This window comes from Numenius arquata, chromosome 12 (genome assembly GCF_964106895.1).
Source record: "Numenius arquata chromosome 12, bNumArq3.hap1.1, whole genome shotgun sequence".
Lineage (NCBI taxonomy): Eukaryota > Metazoa > Chordata > Aves > Charadriiformes > Scolopacidae > Numenius > Numenius arquata.
In genome coordinates, this window is record NC_133587.1 from 40,256,886 (window position 1) to 40,278,210 (window position 21,325).

The window sequence follows — 21,325 nt, forward strand, 5'->3', positions numbered from 1 at the left end:
TTTTTTTTTTTCCTTTAAAAAAGTAGTCTGAACACATGACCTTAGGAGTCAGGCTTCTGAAGGCTTAATAGCATCACTCATGATTGTCCTTCGTGTCCAATGTAACAGGAAGATCAAGAGTAGCACTTCTGACAGGGGTGACCTCCCCAAAGCTTACATTTGAAAGAGCTGGAAAAGATGGAGACAGCCTCTAGCAACTGCAATCTAGGAGCAGAAGTCAGTCAAAGTTAAGGGCTACCTGTTGCAGAGTTTATGAAGCATACTGTAAACTTCTTCCTCTTTGCTTAGTCCTTCAAAGAAAGGAATAAGATCTAGCAGCTCTGTGTCTGTCATGTCATCAAACCAGGACTGCACAGGCACCTGAAAACGAAGCAACCGATAAATATTAAGATGACTTCTCGATGTGAAGAACATGTGAGTTTTGCCTTACGTGGATGTCCTGTAACACTGCCATCACAGTAAGGCAAATTGCTAGTTGTTAGCATTCAGGCAGAGTACCAGGTTCAAGTCCATGTTTTCTAGTATGCAACATCAACCCCAAATCCAACTGTAGAACAGTTGACCTTCCAAATCCAACTGTAGAACAATTGACCTTCCAAATCCAACTGTAGAACAATTGACCTTCCAAATCCAACTGTAGAACAATTGACCTTCCAAATCCAACTAGGGCAACGAGGATGATTCAAGGATTGGAGCATCTCCCTTATGAAGAAAGGCTGAGAGAGCTGGGACTCTTTAGCCTGGAGAAGAGAAGGCTGAGGGGAGACCTTATCAATGCTTATAAGTATCTAAAGGGTGGGTTGAAGGAGGAGGGAGCCAGACTTTTCAGTGGTTGCCAGTGAGAGGACGAGGGGCAACGGGCACAAGCTGGAACATAGGAGGTTCCACTCAAATATGAGAAGAAACTTCTTTACGGTGAGAGTGACAGAGCCCTGGAAGAGGCTGCCCAGGGAGGGTGTGGAGTCCCCTTCTCTGGAGATTTTCAAGACCCGCCTGGATGCAGTCCTGAGTAACGTGCTCTGACATGCTCTGGGCAAACCTGCTTCAGCAGGGGAGTTGGACTAGATGATCTTTATGGTCCCTTCCAACTCTAAAAATTCAGTGAAATTCAGTGAAACTGTAGAACAGTTGGCATGCAGCTGACCTCCTCCCATGCGTCCAGGTAACCTACATGACCCACCACCGGGCAGCTCAATTTGCTCTGCCTCCTCGATACTCAGAATATACGGGAAGGCAGGCAGGGGTTATGAAGCTGTACTGACACTTTATTTACGGGCAAGTCTTTTCCCCCCCCTGCCCCAAGTACTATGAGCGTGAGTCACTGAACACAGGCATGCAGCAACAACCCCTTCTGGCATGAGGCTGCGGAGGAAATATTTAAACAGCGAGTACAGAACAGTTCTCTGATTAAAATATAAGACCTTGAGTGCGGGTTCAGAAAATAATGCATATAACAACGCTTCTTGAGTACGTGGGCTGGATTTGGGGAGGGAGTTCTGTGTATCTTCACTATGGAAGTACACCGAGGTCTTTTAAAGACTATCTTGGATCTTGTTACCAGCTCTGCTTTCTGCAGAGACTCAAGTAACAGTTAGCTAACAGCACTTTTCTATACATGATTAAACCACTCTGACAAGGCCCTTAATTTCATCTCCCAAATCTACAGCTCATTATTTTCTTGGCAGTGAATTCCAAGATACCAAATGACGATCTGGATCAGGTTTTTAATTTTAACCATGAACATAAATTAGAGCTACAGCTCCTGGTCATTATAAATAGCAACTTTAACCCGTGTGTGGCACCAACCAGAAAAATGTTTTCAACCAATCGTTTATCAGATGAATCTGAACTTATTTATCAGAATCTGAACTTGAAACCTGATTGCTGCGAGGTAAACAGCTCACGTTACAAAAAGAAAGCTATTCCAGAGAGGCGGGACCATGCAAAACCGGGTCCCTAATAAAAATTTCCTAGGTTAATTTGAACAGTTCACGAAAAAGGCAGCCTAAAAACATCAAAGAAAACATTGCACAGCCTGGTTGTTTAAAAGTCAGTAGATCTGAGGGGAGTTCCAGCTTGCTGTCCTGGCAGCTAGAAAACAGATGTGAGCATCTGTCCTGATTGCAGCAATGGATGGAGCCAGTGCCAGACCATTCCAGCAGAGCTTCTGAGCAGATAAGAAAACACAGCAAAAACGCTCAGTGCTCTTAATTAATCTCCCTTGTACTGCGGCCTGCCCTTTGTCCTTAGTCCCAAAACTTAATGAACTTGTTAACCAACATTTTTAATTATGAAGCGAGGTATCACAAAAATACTTAAAGGGAGAAGCATTAACACAGCAAGATCTTGATTTTTTTTTTTCCTTCCCCTTAGCCACAAATACAGAACTCAGATTGTAACCAGTAAAACATTAATTATCTTGTCTAATAAATATTATCATTCACACAATGAAAAAAGCTGGAGTATCAAAAGCAGTTCAAGTAAACCATCCTTTCTGTAATCACCACTCCAAAGAAGAAAAAAAAACTATGCTGGATGGCAGCTTCACTTTTTAGAGGTAGGTTATTTAGCTTCTCTACCGCTCGGTATTTCTCAGAACTGCTGGATTTCATACCAAAAACTGAAACTGAAAGCAGATCAAGAGTCATGACTATGACACGCTGTCAAAATCAGTTTGCCTTAGTCCTTCACCATCCTGCAGCAAATACTAGAACCTACCTGCAGTCTAAGAAAATACAGAAACCCATACAGTTAGCACTCTGGAAAGCTATTTTCTGAATCAGAAAGTCTGGGCAAGGACCAAGAAGACAAAAGTTACGCTTGAGTACTTTGAATACTAGGAATACTTACTGCATTTTCAGGATGGAAGATGTAAGATGCAGGAGAATTATCTACTATAATAACTTTACTCAGCTCACGTCCCAGTCGACTCAGATCCTTCACATAATTTCCTCGGTGGAAAACACAGGATTCTCTAAAGAGCCTTGCCCTGAACACACCCCAGCGATCCAGTAAGTCGGCTACTGGGTCTGCATACTTAAAAACAGAAGTTAGAAACGTGAAGTTAGCAATGCGCAAACAAGGCTATTTCACAGAACTATACAAAGGAGGGACAGAAAATAATTTCAGATAAAACGCCCTTTCTTCATTTTCTTCCTGCTCCTTGTTAATTAACTTATACGCCTGCAAACCTGAAGTGATTAATAGATAATGAAGAAGTAGGACGGTTATCTTTCTGTGGAAGGCTAACACGCACTCTAATGTTTTCTGTGATTTATCAATTAGGTTTTATTCTTAGGGTCAACTTATAATTACCCTAGAAGCTGATGGATCCAGAGATCTCACCTAACATTACCATAAAACCAACCAACACTAACAGAAAATCTATACGAAGCCATTTCCACAGCTGATTCATTTCCATGTGCCTCTGAAAATAAACTGCAATGAAGGCATCCGAGCTTGATGCAGCTTTTTCAAACGATGCCCACAGAGCCACTGGGTCGGTAAAAATCTTAAGATTACCAAATTGCGTAATTGGGCCATAAAAGATCAGACAAAGCTGTTATTAGGAAAAATACCCATCTACAGTACTAGGAAATTCTCATTTTATATATGATACTTTAAGTAAGGCACAGCTTACAACCCCACAATTGATATAAACTGCCCAAGGAAAAGTATCAAATAAACCAGAATATGAAATAAGCATGTACTTGAAAATGGCAGTTTTAACTTATTTTTGCAGGACAGGAGTTACCATTTCCTATCTTTTAAACTGAGAAACAAAACTGATGTTGAAATCAATCATCTCTTGACTATGAAAACTGCTAGAGATCTAACTGCAGTATGAAATTGTTTCATTATCTAGGATTTTGACAGTGTGACTGAACAGAACATGGTAAACAGAGTGCAGGGAGAATCCCCTGCTAAGGCAGCACTCTATCACACCAAAGAGGGTCCTGTTCCCTTCCACCACCTCTACGTTAGGTCGGAGTAGCTTACTATGCTAGAGTATTATTTAGAAATAAACAATATAATTTTTTTAAACACGACACCACGACGACAATACATCCAAAGAAGTGAAGAATTTAAGATGTCTACTACTGTAACATCTACCACAAAACTACCAACGAGGTACTACTGCTACTGCAGACCAGAGGGCACAAAATATTCCTGCTGGCGTTTCAAGCTTTACAGTGTCTGATTTTTCTAACTCCAGATTGTAATTGCACCTTGACAGAACAAAAAATGTGCTCCCAATTTCCATAAGCAGCAAATTTCTGAATCACCGGTCGATCACGTAGATAGCGTTAAATACAGTGTCTCTTATTTCATGCCCAGCTTTAATATACTGCTTTACTCGCACGCTATTTGTTCTAATTTCTCACTATAACCATGGTAACTTGTAAGCCTTTCATATTGGCATTATGAGCAATGCATGGAGGCTACATTATGAGACAAGCCCATATGTGATGGTGTTACCATGGAAACACTTACCCACACACTAGCAGACAAAAGTACACGCTGTCAGACAAAGAAGCAGAAAAGAAGGGGGAAAATTAAGACAGTACCAACTGTGGAAATAATTATCCATAGCAAACCCAACCAAAAGTCCACTGATCAGCACTCTAAAGAGGCTAACGAGATGAAGAGAGGAACAAACCTTGGCTAGACTGGCTGTGAAGAGTACACATTCAAAGAGCTCTCCCATCCTCTGAAGAAACTCGTCCACGTGTGGTCGTTTCAATACATAAACCTGGAATGACAACAGCTATTTAGGTCAAAACGGTGTGAAAGGTAAAAGAAAAGGAGAAAAAACACCCTAACCCTCTAGCACTTGAAGAAACAAAAAGTTAGCACGGAAGCAGTTCAAATGAAATGCTGCAAGGAAAAAAAAAAGAAAAAGTATACAAGATAAAAGTAGACATCCAGTAATGAGAAATTTGAATGCATGGGCTGCCAAGACCCATGCTGATTATGCAATTGCAAATACTGTGCATCATCTGGAGCGATGCTTCTTGAAACAAATCTCATTAAAGGCAAAGAGAGACAGTAGGGCTTCTCAAGAAGCGAGGATTCAGCTCTCTCAACCGAAACGGTTTTGGTGCTGGTGTCTTCAGTCCTGAAGAGCTTTACAAAAGGAATAAATCTGATGAAACCTCTATGATGACAGGAATTGCACAATAGGGAACTGTTTTCTTCCTGTGGCTAATTCTTTCATTTTTTAAATTCCAGGCGCCAAGTACTGTATCTCACTAGGGACAGTTATCAGTCATCCGGCTCTGCAGAGAGCTGTCACCAAAATGCTTCGTAGCAGCACGCGGAATGTCTAGCAAATGCTGCTCTCAAAATTCGGTGGCGAAGTCCACAGCATCTTCTACTGTGTCCTTGCCATAATAAAGGCAGTAAATGCTCAGCATCTCCAACCTCTCGAGCAGCTCGGTTTCAGCCACGCTCTCTTGCCTTTTTGCACTGACAACCATCCAGGCAGCTTGGCTGCCTACTGTCAACAACCTGATTAATAGATATTACCGCCTCCCTGCCTCTCTTTTCAGAGCAAGGAACATGATTTGCCCTCACAGAAAATACCAAGATAAGATAAAGGCTGCTCAAAAAGCTTACAAGTAGTTCACAATACACTGGGAAGCTGGAGAGGGGAGTCTGCTTGAAAAATATTTATCTATCTTGTTTGCAGTTAGATTACGAGTTTGAGAGAAAACACTGGCAGCATTTTATCTTCTTCGTTTGGCAAATAATCCTTAATACTGGAAATTTCAAGTGGAGAAGTCTGGCATAGAACTGAATTCAGGAAGAATTGCAAGACTGATGCAATTTCAGGAATTTCTTCCTTTGATATGGAGAACTAGATGAATTGTATATATTTTACTAGATTCCTATTAATAGAGAGGTAAAAATATAAGGCACTCGGAGAAAAAGGCTGAAGGAGAAAAATACAGAAATGCCAGCTTGAACTGAAGTGTGACAATTAAAGCCTTTAGCAAAAGGAGAAAAAAGTTGCAGAATAGAGACTTGAAATTGAAAACCTAAACCTGAAAGCAAAGTTTTATTAAAAACATATATGATGGAGCTGTACCTTAATGACTAAAGCAGAAATGTTAATTACTTTTCCACTTTATGTAGCATATAGCTCATAGCAAGACGACTTGATCAGCTTTGAATTATTTCTATGAAGTTTAACTAACCTATTTCAAGCAATTCAAACAATATTCAAACAATACAGTCAAACTTTGATACAGATAAAAAATAAATCTGGGTTATAATTTGTTATTTTTTTAAACAACCACAGCAGCACCTAACCAATCAAATAAATGTGACATTTTATGAATTAAAGACAGTTAACAGATGTCCTTCAACGCTGCTCTCTTTCCAGATAATTACAGCAGTTTCCTGTATTTCACGAAGCATAAGCCAAGTAATTTCCTCTCCTGTAACAATGCAATTAATTCTTCACTTAAATCTTACTACACAATTTTTTTTTTTTTCCTAAAGTATATCTTCAAATTTTTTAAAGACACAGGTGGAAAAACATTTCAGTCCCTGTGTGTTTGGGTACCCAGAAAGAACCTGAGCTGCTGGTTCTAAGAGGAAAGACAGGAGGATGCAAGTTGCTCCTTAACTCTACAGTTCATAATTATGAAGTTGTTAATTCTTCAGCCTTAAATTATATTCCTACACTTGTTTTTGAGAGCACAAAACGGACAACCCAGAGTCTTAAAGTCATTCTTGGATAGTAAGTGCTGGAATTTAGTATTAATTTCCCTTTTAAAACCTAGTGTTTTCAGCCACAGCAAAAGAAGTCTCCTCTTTGCTCTCTGTCCCTATCTATGCCTGTGTCGGTGAAGTATATCCACTTGGAATGTAATTACAAACTCCAAGCCAAGGGTACGAACTTTGCTGCTTGCAACATAACCCACCTCCTCCATAAAGAGAGCGCACAGTAAATCAAGCCGGCAGCTACAGACCCAGAGCTCCTTAACCACAGGCCTGAGGACAGGAGCGGGCTTAGAAAAGCAAATATTTGCAATACACGCTCTTTTGGCAATTTGTAGGTCTCCAAATACTGCAACTAGTCACTATTAGCTCTAAGTACGCAGCATTTTAAGTTGTATTGTCTCCCTTCTGCAGTTTAGATCTCCTGATCCACCACGGAGCACCCTCAACCTCCTCTACTTGAGCTTTCTCTTGCTGTTTGGCCTCAAATCTTCTGTGTTGGGCTCTGGCCAAGAGATTCGCTCCTCATGTCAAATGCCTTATTAATAATAAATGCTCTCTCTTAGGATGAGGTCTCGCCAAATACGTCCCTTAATTCTCTCCCTCTCTAAAAAGCTCCAACTCCCTCTCCTCCTTTTTTTTTTTTTTTTTTTTTTTTTTAAAGTTTTTTTACTTTTTTTTCAGAATAACATATCTCAATACTCTGTGTGGTTATTCCCCTTGAAGTCTTTTATTTGAGAAGTCCTACTTAAATCCTGGAAGCAACTGCAAGCGCACTGGTATCCTGGGCTACAAAATCCCTTTGGTTTACTTCACATAAAAAGCTTTCTTCAGCTGACAGTGCAGCTCTTTTCTCCTCTTCCTCCTCATTCGGCATTTTTTCCCCTTCACTTTGTTAGCGGCTGGACTTGCATCTCAATGCCGCATGGTTATTTGTGGCTTGGCTTTTTCCTCCGTTGCCTGATGTCTTCAGTTTAAGTCTCTAGACTAACTGGCTCCTGGCATTTTTCTGAGATTTATATACTGTCTTCGGGGCATTAAAATAAAAAAAAAAAAATCCACCAACCTCCACTTTTTCTGTATTGTACGCTGATTTCTTCCTTATCACAGCAAGAATTTAGGGGAATACAGTCTTTTTTTTTTTAATTTATTTAAAATGAACCTTACTCTTAAAATGTAAAAGCACAAATCAGGCACTAGGCAGGTTTTCACAAGATTCTGTACTTACAGCTGCTATTGTCAGAACACAAGTAATTATCTTTAATTGTTTTCAAGCATTTGGCATTTCCACGTACATTTTCTATACCTCAAAGCAGCCTTAACCTAAAAAAAGACTCAGTTATTTGTAAACTGAAAGAGCAGCCCAGCTCAATTTTAATCAATTAAATAGGACGCAAAGAATTGCCTTTCAAAACCAGTCTTACAATAACGAAATCTTCCAGTAACGACGAGAGATGTGCCCGTGACAACTCAAGCTCCTGTAAACTCCTGTCTCGTGGGCCGGGTGCATCTTCTCTACACCGAGCAGAAAACACCATCCGTTCTCCAGCCTCCTCTGTCTGGTTGACACAGTCATGGTTGCCTCCCAGTGCAAGTAACCAAGAATAGGCCAGCTAGAACGGATACAGCCTATCCTGGATTACTTGAACCAGGCCACAGCCTTCTGCAGGAGAATTAAGGAATTTAATCCTTTGTAGAAAGAAAGTTTATCATTCGAACAGCGTTTTCCCCCCACTGATAGACAAAACATTTTGTACATGACATTCAAGGTAGACACGCCAGACACGTCCTTAGCTTTCAACTACTAAAAATAAGCAATTATTAATTGAATTTAAAAAAAAAAAATCCAAACCCTTAAAAAACTTGTTTTGCTCAACACGCAGATTACATCTGAGAATGAAATTCCAAGTAACACCAAATCAAACTCTTCCTGGCCGCCCTCTTTACTCTTTGACACCGACAGCAAGGCACAAAGGCACTGCGAGTCAATTTGGATGAAAGACAAATGACCACCATACCCTAGAAATCTTTACCCCTTGGGGATTAAAGCTATATTTAACACATGATTTCTAATCTGGGGGCTGCGATTGCTCTGCGCTCGTTAAATGGGAAGCAGGCTCCAAAAGAGAGGATGTGTCCTTGCAGAAGTTACATCAAAGGTACCAAACAGGTAGAACATCTTTCCTCCAGCCACTACTTTAATCCTCAATAAACTTCCTCCAAAGCGTGCTCTCAGCGGCAACACATTTCCCTCAGCTTCTCACTTACAATTTGGTAGAGGAGGGGACCAGCTCTGATTTCCTTTTATTCAGAGAAGCAGAGAGAAAGGAGAGAACCGGCCGGAAGAGCGTCAGCTTGCATCGGAGCTGCCCTTTTCTATCTGTGCCATCGTTGCCAACACAAAGCGTGGGATTCATCTCCCGTCATTTCAGCTGCCCTGTAGACGGGCACAGTCTCTGCAGGCATCCAAGACACACAACAGAAGGGAAGAGAGGAACCTCCACACATGAGTTATTTCCTTGAGAAATAAAAATGACAAATCCTTTCTGAAGATAAGGTAAATTAAACTAGAGAAAGAAAGATGGAAGAGGGACAAGAAGTGTTCAGAAAAGCTATTTTTTTAACCTAGGGAAGCTGGTTTACCCAAGCACTCTTTAAGATGATGATGTGAACTGTTCTCCCTATAGAAGAAAAAGAGTCTCTCTGACCTTTGGATTATAAATGACATAAGGGACAACAAACTCCCCAAACTAAAGGCAGCCTTTATTGAGTACCTCTGTTGCACAACAAAAAATTACAACATTTACCACAAACAAAACTCGTTAGATAAGTCAGTCTTCAAAACTCTGCCAAGTGAACAGCAATTGAATTTGCCACAGCTTGCATTTGTGCTATAAGAGACCTGAAGAATCTCGGGTCATTTCAAACGTCTTTCTGAATGGGTACTTCTGAAACGGTGTTCTCTGTTTGTTTTCCTCGGGGTTCTGTCTAAGGCAGAGTTCAAGCACAACAATACTCCGTCACACAATCTCCTGGTCGATAAGACACCAGGGTTACTGGTAAGGCAGGTGGGGATACGCACTACGGACAGGGTGGTTCCGCAGTATTTCACATACCCCGTGGTATTTTAAACAGGTGGAAGCGTTTCCCAATCTCTGAGTATATAAACTGCTTAAGAAAATGGACAGGCATTACACAGATGACAAATTCCGATGGGTAACAAAAAAATTGTTGATATCTGTTGATATCTGTATCAGGTATCTGTTGATAAGTGAATAAAAAAATTACAGGTTTGAAGAGGGAAGTGGTTGTCAAAGCTCTACAGCCTGTGTTAACACTCACACTAAGCCAGAATGTCCACTTTCACCTTTTAGATTATCACAGTTTAAAATAAAGAAGACTGCTGGATGATAGTACGTTACTTTGCCTGCAAAGGTATTACAAACCCAGGAACTCAAGACTTTGCCTGTTCTGCATATCGTATAAACTACCCTCACTTCAAAGATTACGAATTCCTTACAATTAACTTCAACCACCCAGATCCGACTTAGATTTTTACCTATTTTAGAGATTAAGGATTTGAAATACAAAGAGATTACACAATTCCCTTAAAAATTACGCAGGAAGTCTCCAGCAAAGCACAGTCAAGAGACCAACTTCACTTGACCTTCTCTGTCAAGAGCAGTTTTCCTCCTGTTCACATTTCGGGTATGGACAAATCTACTCCCTTTAACCAGTTGGTTTTGTTATTTTTTTTCTCTCCACGTGCCTAACTGCATTACATTTGGTGGAGAATCTCAAAGTCTGCAGTGGGGAACAGAAAAGCAACAGTTTTTTGAGGTGCTTGACTGTAAAGCCCAAACAGGCTTTTCTCAGGTTTTGTTTCAAAACGTAAATATATAATCTTGACAAGCTAGGCGATGACGATCCTAAGCCATTCAAAATTGTTAGACAACTGATTTTATTCCCTTTCAAAAGCATTCCAGAAAGTTATAGGAGAGAAAATGTCTGCGTTACAGCACCAAACACAATTAAAGCCTCCCGCAAATGAGGGCAGACAATATCACAATATAAATCTCCCAGAACATCATTCACGTGTTTTAAGCACTCAGCTCTGGGGAACATTACAGCTTTAAGTACCCTAGATATTGAATTTTCCTACATAAAACAGACACAATGTAGAAACTGTCAAACAATTATCACTTTAAAACACATTTCAGTCCACTGACATATTTAGTAATTATTTTAAAGAGTGACGATCACACGGATGGCTTTCATAACATGAAATCAAACAGAACTATGAACTAACTTTATGTTCCAAGATCAAAATAACAAAACTATTTGTCCAAGTAAAAATAATCCATATAAAATACAACATTTCAAAAATTAAAGTATTTAAAATCTCCATTAAATTACATTCAGGGAAGATTTGCAACTCAATAGCTGCATTATCTTTAACCTACACCAACCAACTAAAGAACTTTCCAACAATTTGCAGGATTCATACATCAGAAAAGCTCAACTTCACATTAACCAGCAAACCCCATCTCCAGCAAGAACTTTAATGTCTGTCTGAAGAGGAACATTTATGGCACTGTAATTTATTTCATTTAATGTTTTCAGAAATGACCACTGATTAAAGGCACCAAGCTAAGCTACATGAAGGGGACTGATTTTCAAATTATGGGTGTTCTGCATTTACTAAAAACTATTTCACAGAGTCTTAAGCAAAGTTCTTAAAGAATAAGAGATAAAAATTAAGTCTCCTTGCAATTTTGTCTGGACCTTTTAAAGATGCTGAAGTACATAAAAAGTCTTATCAGAGGAACCTAAATTACTTACAGAAAGAAAAGAGGACAGAACTTAAACAAAAATTGCCACAAAAACTGAAGAAATGTCTGTTCTTCCTTAATAATTTTATAAAGCTTTGTCCACATGAACTACCAACAGACACTAAAGACAACTTATATCCTGTTCGTCTGCGGAGAGAATGAAAAACACAGTAGTCAAGTAGTTTTTTCTGGGCCCAGCAACGTTTGAAAACCCATAGAATCATAGAACGGTTAGAATTGGAAGGGACCTTAAAGATCATCGAGTTCCAACCCCCCTGCCATGGGCAGGGACACCTCCCACTAGACCAGGTTGCTCAAAGCCCCTTCCAGCCTGGCCTTGAACACCTCCAGGGATGAGGCATCCACAGCTTCTCTGGGCAACCTGTTCCAGTGCCTCACCACCCTCACAGTAAAGAATTTCCTCCTAATATCTAATCTAAATCTCCCCTCTTCCAATTTAAAACCATTACCCCTTGTCCTGTCACTACATCTCCTGACAAAGAGTCCCTCTCCGGCTCTCCTGTAGGCTCCCTTCAGATATTGGAAGGCTGCTATGAGGTCTCCCCGGAGCCTTCTCTTCTCCAGGCTGAACAACCCCAGCTCTCTCAGCCTGTCATCCTTAAATCCTGTTTGAAAACGTTTTAAAATTGACAGTCAAGAACTGAAGTCCTAAGAGAGATATTCTGGAGAACTGGAGAAGTTAAAATCGAGACTTAGGAGTTAGAAACGACATACACCTGAACAAACAGGGATTTCCTGTCTGGATGAAACATTCCAGAGCTCACAGCTTTTGTATTTTGCAAAAGGACAAGCTGTCAAATGTAAAGCAGCAAATGGGAGAAAGACAACGCTCTGAGGACATGGGTCCTCAGGGACACTGAGGACAGTTCCATTACTAGAACAAGGAACACCAGCGCTTACCTGATGTATGGTTCCATCAATTTCAACAGGAACGATGAAATCAGCGTTGCTAATTGGCTAGAAAGAATGACAAGGAAATAAATCAACATTAAAAATACGATCGTTACAGGGAAAATTTCAGAGGCATAAAAGATAAGAGTACTTACTTCTCAGGAACAAGGCAATAAGCATTATTAATTACACAAATCCACTCTGTGTGTGTGCCCTTTACACACACAAGTCAGAAGCCTTAGGCAGCCCGATTCGCCAAATACTGTATTTCCCTCTTCCCTCATCTTTTTAAGTTTCATACAACGTAATACACTTTGCTGCTTGAGTAACACCCACTACCAGGATAAAAAAAAAAAAAAATTAAAAAAAAAAAATCTCTATTTGGATAACTCTTTCATCAAGTCTGTGTGGACGATGACAAAGGAATTAGCTATGTGCTTCACCTATTCTGCTCTGGATCACCAATTAATAATTAATTAAAAATAAAAACAGTGGTAAAAGTAATACTTAAAGGTTATATTTGAATCAGGAGCTGCAACAAGACTTAAGTCATACAGTTAAATGATTCTCAAGATGTGATACCTCAAAAGAACACGTCATACTAATCAAATTAATCATGTAAAACTGCATTTTAAATCCAAAGGGAAGAGCAGGCGCACTCTGTCCAAGTCCTTGAATCCTTTTTTCTAGCCTGTTGAATAGAAACTTACTTCTTAAGACTCTACTGTGAAAAGCTGTTGGTCAGGTAAAATTATTTTGGCAAAGCAGAAAAGCGTCCTTGTAGCCAGCTGAAGAGTACATGGTCTAATCTTGGCCAGGCAGTAGCGGTGGTTGGGGAACAGGCTGCTAGCAATGTTTACTAGTTCAAATGGACATCGAACTTGGCAGAATCCTTCGGTACGGCTCATGCATTACATCCGAGATAAAAAAAAAAAATAATAAAAAAATCATGTAAACATGCCCAGCTGTAGTTTGTAACTCGCCCAATGATCTGCAGCTTGGAAATGGCTGAGGCACAGAGCTGCCAAATATAGTTTTAAGGGGAGTGATGAACAGACAATACGCTTCATGGCCAACAGCCTAAAACGAAGGCTGGGAGTAGTTTGGCTGGTAACTGGTATGGCATTACTGAGGCTGGAAGACATCTTCACTCAGCTCTATATCAGACTTGCACAGACTTTCTCACCTGGTTTTCCGCATCAGCCAGCAGACCGATCTTAAGTACCACTAAGGAGGTGGCCCTGAAGAATCTGCAAAGCTAGAAACAGTCTTCAAATCCATTCCGGGGGGACAAAAGGGTGCCAAGAAAGCAGAGGAGCAGCCAAGGTAAAGAGACTGAGAAGCAGATCACAAACTGGTTTGCCTAAACAGGTGTTCCGTGAAAAATGGTAGGAAAAAAGAATCCTGCAGTAGGAACCTGACAGCATCACTTTGATCCTGGAAAAACGTGATTCTAATTTGACTGTCAAATGACCTTCCTGCGAGGAGAGCAAAGTGACCGTAAGAATTTATACGGAGGGTAACAGCTTCTCTGAGTAGCGAAGTAATTAATAAGGAAGATGGTTTGATCCGATGTCTGCGAGTGCTGGGTGGGAGGGCAAATGAGAAGCTACACTGAATCCACTGCAACCAACCAGTATTGGCAACCAAACCTCCAGAGCAGCCGATGCTGGAGAACTCCATCCTGTTGATGACCACTGTGCTCGTACGATCGAAAGAATTCCTCAAGATACCCTCAGATACAATCTAGATATTTATCTTTTTTTAGCTGACATCAAGCAATTTCCAAGGTATATCTTCTGAGAAAGACAGAGGGGAGGCTCCCATCCGTCACCTGCATGAAGCCCCTCGGGCAGAGAGGATACTCTGCAGCTTCTCTAACAGCCACCGAACAGGTACACAAAAATGTTCTGAAGCTTCACCTTAAAAGAAACCCAAATGAACTGTCAATAAGACTCAGCCACCAAAGTTTTCAACCGGGTGCCAGCCCTGTGCATACTTTGAAGAGACTTGCACACACTTGAAGAATTTATATATGCATGACTCCCTTAAGCAAGATAAATATTCTGTAGCAGCAGAAAAAGAACAGGTCACCGCAATTCGCAAAGGTTTTGAAACCCACTGATAAAAATATAGCTATTACTGAACCTTCTCAACAGGAGCAACACCAACCAGGTGTCAGAGAAAACCACATTCTGTGCAGACAACCTAGGTTTTGCTAACAAATAGAACTCACCCTTAGACTCTGTAACACTGACCAAGCTACTCTTAACTGTGTATTTGCTTCCCCAACTTGTACTTTCGGCGCTACGTAGTTTTCCTGTTGGCACAAGCAATAAGGAAGAGAGCATGGACGGCGGGTTCTGTGCTTCATCACGGTGGGAAGAGAGGAGAAAAGCCTGCAAGAGTTTGCTGGATAAAGGTTTCTGGGGTTGCACACGTGGAGCACGTACATGTCTCGAGCGGGAACCGCAGAGAGAATGTCAAAGACGACAACGTATTTCCATTAAAAAGCTTTACTTCAGTTAGAACTGTTTCTATTTAACAGAGTGTTTCAGAATTTTACATGTTCTAAAAAACAGTTTCACAGCCAGTTTTGAATATGACTACATTCCAGACTTGCATGTGGTTTAATTCATTTTATACAAAACCATGTTTACATCTCTTTGATTTAATAATTTATGATTTTTGCTTCTATTATTGTTTTATGATGGGAATGATAACTATAATGTCTATCTATTCCTTTTTTACTCTTGCCAAAGCACCCCGAACTTTATGCCTTTAATATGCACTTAACATGAAAGACTAGTATCTCCTTAAAGCTTCACAAATATGCAGGGGCATAAAAAGACCAGAATTACCCTCCTTCAGATGTTGCTGCTTTCATAAAAGAACACTTTAAATACTCTGCCTCTCTGGTTGTGTTAAAAGAAAAAAAAAAATTATCTGCATTTGAAATATGAAGCCTATTTCATAACAGAATTATGAATTCTAAAACATCATGTGTTTTAAATAAAGCCTTTTGTACTAAAAATCACAAATTTATGTATGCTTTTCCAGCTTTTAAGTGGGGGACTTGCCGGGTAGAGCAGGCATGTTTCAAAAGAAATGGCAAAAGTAACTTGATTATTCAGGCAGAGCAGTGTGCACATAGGTGTTAAAACCCCTGGTCCTCTGGAAATCCATCGTATTTTTGATGGCCATAACAGCCTTACTTCAGCTGAAGTACCTCCCCTTGTGAAACAAAATCTAAATGGCACCGCCGGACAGTGCCAGGCACCAAAAACTGAAGTCATTTACTCCAACGCTTGGTTGTCTCTTACATACTCCCATGACGGGGCTTCGTGTTAAAATAACGCCATCGTAGTTGTAAGACTCCAAATGCTGCAGAAATTCCAGCGTTCGCCTCACACTATTTATTTCACAGAAAAAAGGACCAGTTTTCTTTTCCTAACAAAAACATGTTATTCACTGTTCAAGACTAAGCAGAATAACCTTTTGATTTTTCTAAAGTATCTATTTAGCATCATTTAAATACCCATTAAATGTCATTTCAATAAATGGGATGATTAAAACAAGTGTACTAAGAAAGGACTGTGCAATAAAAGCAAACCTCAATCCTACAAGAAAGGATTTACACCACGTCAACCATTAAATATGTATTCCTTGAAAATGGTTAAAAAAAATTAATAACCACCTGAACTGAATCTCATTTTGTTTCAAAATCCAGAGAAATCACAGTACAAAGTTACCCACAGCATTCAGAAAACAAACTTTTAAATTTCAGGTAACACTAAGCCTAATACTTCATTATTTTTATGTAAACTTAAGACTTTTAAATTTAGCTTTCCCTTCCTATTTTTGACTCCGGTTTAATTAAGAAGGCATGGTGGCCCCTTTCCCAATCCAGCTGCGTTTCTAGTCTCCCTGAAAAATTCTCAAATGCAAGTTCAGTCTGGGTACAGAAGACAAGGATCTGGCACTGAGGTTAAGAGGTTCCTGTACGCACCACTAATTGGTATATACCATTAGGCACAATAAAGACAGAGCAGAATCATAGTTTCAGTTTGAGGCACAGCAATATTTGTTCTAGTATCTCCATATAAGGTCTTCTTTAAGTCAACAAAGACAAGCCGTTGCCAAATTCGAACCGCAACATGAATTATGGTTTGCATATTTAAATGCTGGCAACTAAATCCTGCAGGATTAAAATGGTGAGTTTATGCTAGCAGTGAAAAACGGAGTGCAACCAGGACTAGAAGGCTATGAAGCTGGTGGTATCTCTAGCTTGCTACCAGTAAGGAAACATGACATTGATTCTTATAAATTCTCCAGTATCGAAGTATAAAACTAGCAGATGCTTTATCGTGCCTGACATTTGCTAAACAGAAATACTACCAGTACTCTGAGCTAATGTAGGTTATTTGTATTTCTGAATTCTCTTATTCTAACTTTAGCCCTGCTTAACAATAGAAAAATACCACTACTTCCAGCACATGCTGAATTCTGAAGAGCTGTAAAAGTTGCTTCTACAAGACGATTGACTCATCATCAGCAGCTAAATGCTATTTGCTTCCCTGTTGTGAAAGCTAAACTCTTAAAAATACTTACTGCGATGGGGACAGCAGCCTGACACTGAAAGCATCTTCTCCAGCAACGGAGCACAGCAAACACTGCTGCCCCAAATCTACTGTTTTAAGGTACATCTACCCAGCATAAAACTAAAATTAATTCCTAGACTAACTATGGAATCATTTAAACATTAAGAACAAAACCATATTTTCAGATCAACAGGTTTTGTTCCTGTTAAGAGACAGGTCCCTTGTTGGAATAATTATCATTTATAGCCATAAAGTCAATAACTATTCCAGGCCTTGTCGCAGTCAGTGTGACCTTCTAAGAATCAAAAAAAATAGCAGTGTCTGTTACTCCTCTTACAGCTAAATTAGGAGGAATAATCATAGGAGTAACACTGAGAACTACCAGAGCCTGTAAGACTAGTTAATGTGTTAAGAGGCTTAACAGTTCCTACCACATTCACACTGAGAGATTCAAGCTGCAAGAGATGGCTTTTGAATTTACTTACCTTAAATGAACTGTGCACTAAAGTTTCATCTAAATCAATGACCACACACTTCTTCCCATAGTCTGATGCTGTCAGTTCTGGCAGGAGGTATTTAGCTGGTGGCTAGAAACAAAAAGAAGAAAGGAAGACAACAGGAAAAAAAAAAAAAGTAAAACTTCTATTGAAGGGGCAACTCTTCTGCCAACATTACTATTCCTGCAGTTACTGGGAACTGAAATACATGACTCGAAGTTGAATGTTTTTCTGGGCTCATTGCAAGTACATGTATGGAAATTAACGGCTCATGCAATACCCATACAGAATTTTTTTTTTTTTTTTTTTTCTTTTTGTAAATGAGAAACTTGTTTAGAATGATCTCCAAAGCGTTGGAAATGAAAGCGGTAAACCAGCACCGCTAGCTAAAAAAATAACTGAGAAAAATAGGACATTTGATCCGGTATCTTTTCCAGTGACCCTCTTCCTAAGGCCTTGGGGTTTGGACGCTGCTGTTACCCTGTTCAGTCAGTGCCATCTCCAGCCACACCACACTGAGGGACGTTTACACAACTCGTTATTTCTGTTTGCTATAAAAGATGCTGAAGTGGAGAAACCAACTCTGAAGGAAGACACCATTATTAATTTGATCTTCCAGGACATGTCTCCACTCATTTTTACCACTTTTGAGGGTGCTGACCATGAGCTTTCCTGTGAATTATGTTCCAAATCAAGGTAGTAAAACTGCAGTAAAGAAAGCCCTCCTGAACCAAACTCCTACAGCCCGCTGCCCTTCCTAAAAATGGTACCAATTACATGAATTGACAATTTTTCTGAAGGCAATGCAGACAGACACACAGTCTTCTGATTGCTCATTCCCCACTTTAACATCCCGACCTGTAATACAGTTAGGCTACTTTAGACTTTGGCACTGGATATGTCTTGAATTAGCAAATATGGGAGAAAATGCTTCCATTTGGAGCCGAAGCACTGCTGCCCCTGGCTTAAAGAGTTTTGTTTGGGGTTTTTTTTTGCTGAAAGAAAAAGCCTAGCTCTATAGAAAAGCATCAATAGGGAGAAGCTCAAGACTGAGAGGAAATTAAATTAATCAAGAATTGGATACAGAACTCCAAGTTCATTCTTTTGCTATCTTTTTATCTGTTCAGACAATGCTGCTCTGGTGCGGATGCATCTGTCGTGGGTTTTGTTCTTTTCAACAGCCTTTTGCAGAAGCGTTTGCGGAGATTGGAGCCACCCCTCTGCAGATGGGGGGTGACAAACAGAGGACTGACACCCTCCGAACACCCTCCAGCAGTAGGGACAGATTCTTCGTTAACCACTGATTGATTTCAGACGTCATCTTAAATTGATAGATATCAGCCAGTGGTGCCTAAGCAGTTCTAGTTTAAATGAAGTAACTAACAAATGAGATTCTGGACATAAGCAAAAGCGTTTTTAGCTAAAGGATAAGTTATTGGGGGATTTTAAGGAGCGCTCAAGGAAAGTAATTTAGTTCCTTACAATTAACATCAGTAACAGTTTCTTCAGCTACCAAAGCGGAAGCTGCCTTGCCTACAAGGCACTTAGTCTTAATACACTGTCTCTCAGCACAAATCTAAATGACCTTCAAGAAAAAATTGCTTAATGCCTGTGAATACGCATCCGTCACAAGAACCAGACTGAAATTTATAGGACACCCTTTCCAGATTATAGCCCTACGTACACATTACTTCCACAACTGCTTGAGCTCTACTTTCGCTTGTCTGCAATGAGGACCACATCTAAGGAATTTAGGTTTTCCCCTCCTATTTCAAAACCTAAAAGGTATTTAGGTCCCTATTTCAGTTTTTCACAGCAAGAAAGATCCAGACTTGCAACCTAAATAGACTAAAAGCTTAGTGAAAGAAAAAACAAACCCATTTAGAGAATAATCTTCAGAACCCACGTTCTGATACTGATCTCTTGTCTTTGAAGAAGAGAAAAAGGTAGGGACATCCCAAGAAACCTTAATCACGCTTTTTTTTTTTTTTAACAGTTCAGTTAATTTTTGTACTCAAGACCCTTAGTATTTATTCTGAATTTTTTGCCTAAGTTTTTTTGCCTAATTTTTGCCTAATTTACACAAGCAGTTCAGAGCCAGCAATATCTTCTGCTATATGAATCCTTTGTCAAACTGAAAATATATATATGGAAACTATATGGAAATAGACCTTCCCTCATATAAAAACATGCATATGAAAAATATGAGCACTGTCACATCACAGGTATCTTTGGTTTTTAGCTGAAAACTAGTATGCCTGTCATCAGGAAAAGGATGAACTTACACCAAGGACTATAAAATGTGAGAACGTCCAACTCTGTGAACCTGCATTCCTTGACTGCAGGTGAGGGCCAGCCTGTTCCCATCCTCCTCATCCACCTGCAGCTCTGCTCTCTCAAACCCAGCGGCTGGAAGAGGAACAAGCTCACCTGCCGTATCTACAGGGACATGCTAGTGATCCCTAGAGTTTCTCCCCCTCTTCAGAATTGCCTTAGGACATAACGTGTAATTATTGACCTAACTGTATCTAACAAGACTACAGCTCAAGGTTTTTCCTGGGGAAAGTCTCCCACTAGGGCACATCAACCTTCCTACAAGTTTTGGCTTCTTGAATTCAATCTGATCCCGTTTTCAGAGACGTCTGGTCAACAGTCTGCATGTTTGAAGATTGGGAAAAAATAAGATTTTCCATTTCAAAACCTGTATCTGTTACTCTCAACTCTGAAAACACATTTGCCACCTGATAATCTAACAGGGACAAGGAAACTATTCTGCAGCCAAAGGCACTACCAGTGGTGAGACTGCTGAACATCTGGTGTAGGACTTTGGAGCAAGGATGACATTTTTGAGGCTTTAGGAACTTAAAGGATTTGTACGTCCGGCATCAGCCCATTCGTTTTGCCCTTGAAGCTTTCTGATCTAAGGCAATTTCCACATGCCAAGAGTAGCAAAGCTTTTAGGCAGAAACAAGGATTACTCAACATTGTATTTTAATTTCCTCACTAATGGAGACATACCCAAGAAGAGCTACAATTACCAGATTTCCATGATAGTTAATAGCAAATAATTATGGATCTTCGATAATTCCTTTTTTTACACATAGTAGCTTTAAAGATACTTGAGATGATTAAGAGCATTTAATTGTGGATAACAGAAACTCATATTTACAATGTAATACTCTCCAAAAATACTGCAGGCTTCCACAGAACTCAGCAGAAAAATAACATGAGTGGCATCTCAGTACTGTAAGTCCTAGCTTGGTCTTCAATTCCAACAAAGAAATAAATTGTATACAAGTTAAAGCTTTTAAACTAGTCACTGTTTGGGATTTATGCATTCCAGCCAGGTCTCATGGCTGATCAGCTTAACAGACCTTGTAGTGAAACGACTGCTGCACTGCTTCAGTCCCGCGGCAATAGTATATTCCCTAAGAAAAAAAAAAAAAAAAAGGGGGGTGGTGGTGGCAAGAAAACAGGACTTTTGGTTGAAGCATAAACAGCTGGTCAACACAAACCCTTCAGAAATTTACTGTATAAAACACTCATAACCTTTCTTCCCTGCAGGCCCGTATTTCCCACGGAGACAAGTATCAGAATTAATAAGCCCCTTCTTTGTATACTGGAAATATCGCCTAGCGTAAGTGCAGCGCATTAATTCCCTCTTCATGGTCCCTTCAATTCACGCTCTGCATAGCCAACAGCTTCTCCCAGCAGTTATGCACAGAAATACTCTAATAGATGATAAATTAGTCCC

General features: G+C 39.9%; 1 protein-coding gene across 3 annotated transcripts in view; it reads right to left on the reverse strand.

The window, feature by feature from the left end:
• Positions 1–234: 234 nt before the first annotated feature.
• CTDSPL (CTD small phosphatase like) overlaps positions 235–21,325 on the reverse strand; it is a 79,983-nt gene continuing 58,892 nt past the window's right edge. For 2 of the 3 annotated variants that reach the window (XM_074157366.1, XM_074157365.1), the window contains 5 exons: positions 17,560–17,661; positions 12,483–12,539; positions 4,661–4,753; positions 2,851–3,036; positions 235–360 (listed from right to left, as the gene is read on the reverse strand). In XM_074157366.1, the coding sequence (XP_074013467.1) occupies positions 235–360; positions 2,851–3,036; positions 4,661–4,753; positions 12,483–12,539; positions 17,560–17,661 (564 nt within the window). Of the gene's footprint in view, positions 361–2,850; positions 3,037–4,660; positions 4,754–12,482; positions 12,540–17,559; positions 17,662–20,945; positions 21,000–21,325 lie in introns of all 3 variants that reach the window. The other variant, XM_074157364.1, reaches the window with a different exon arrangement.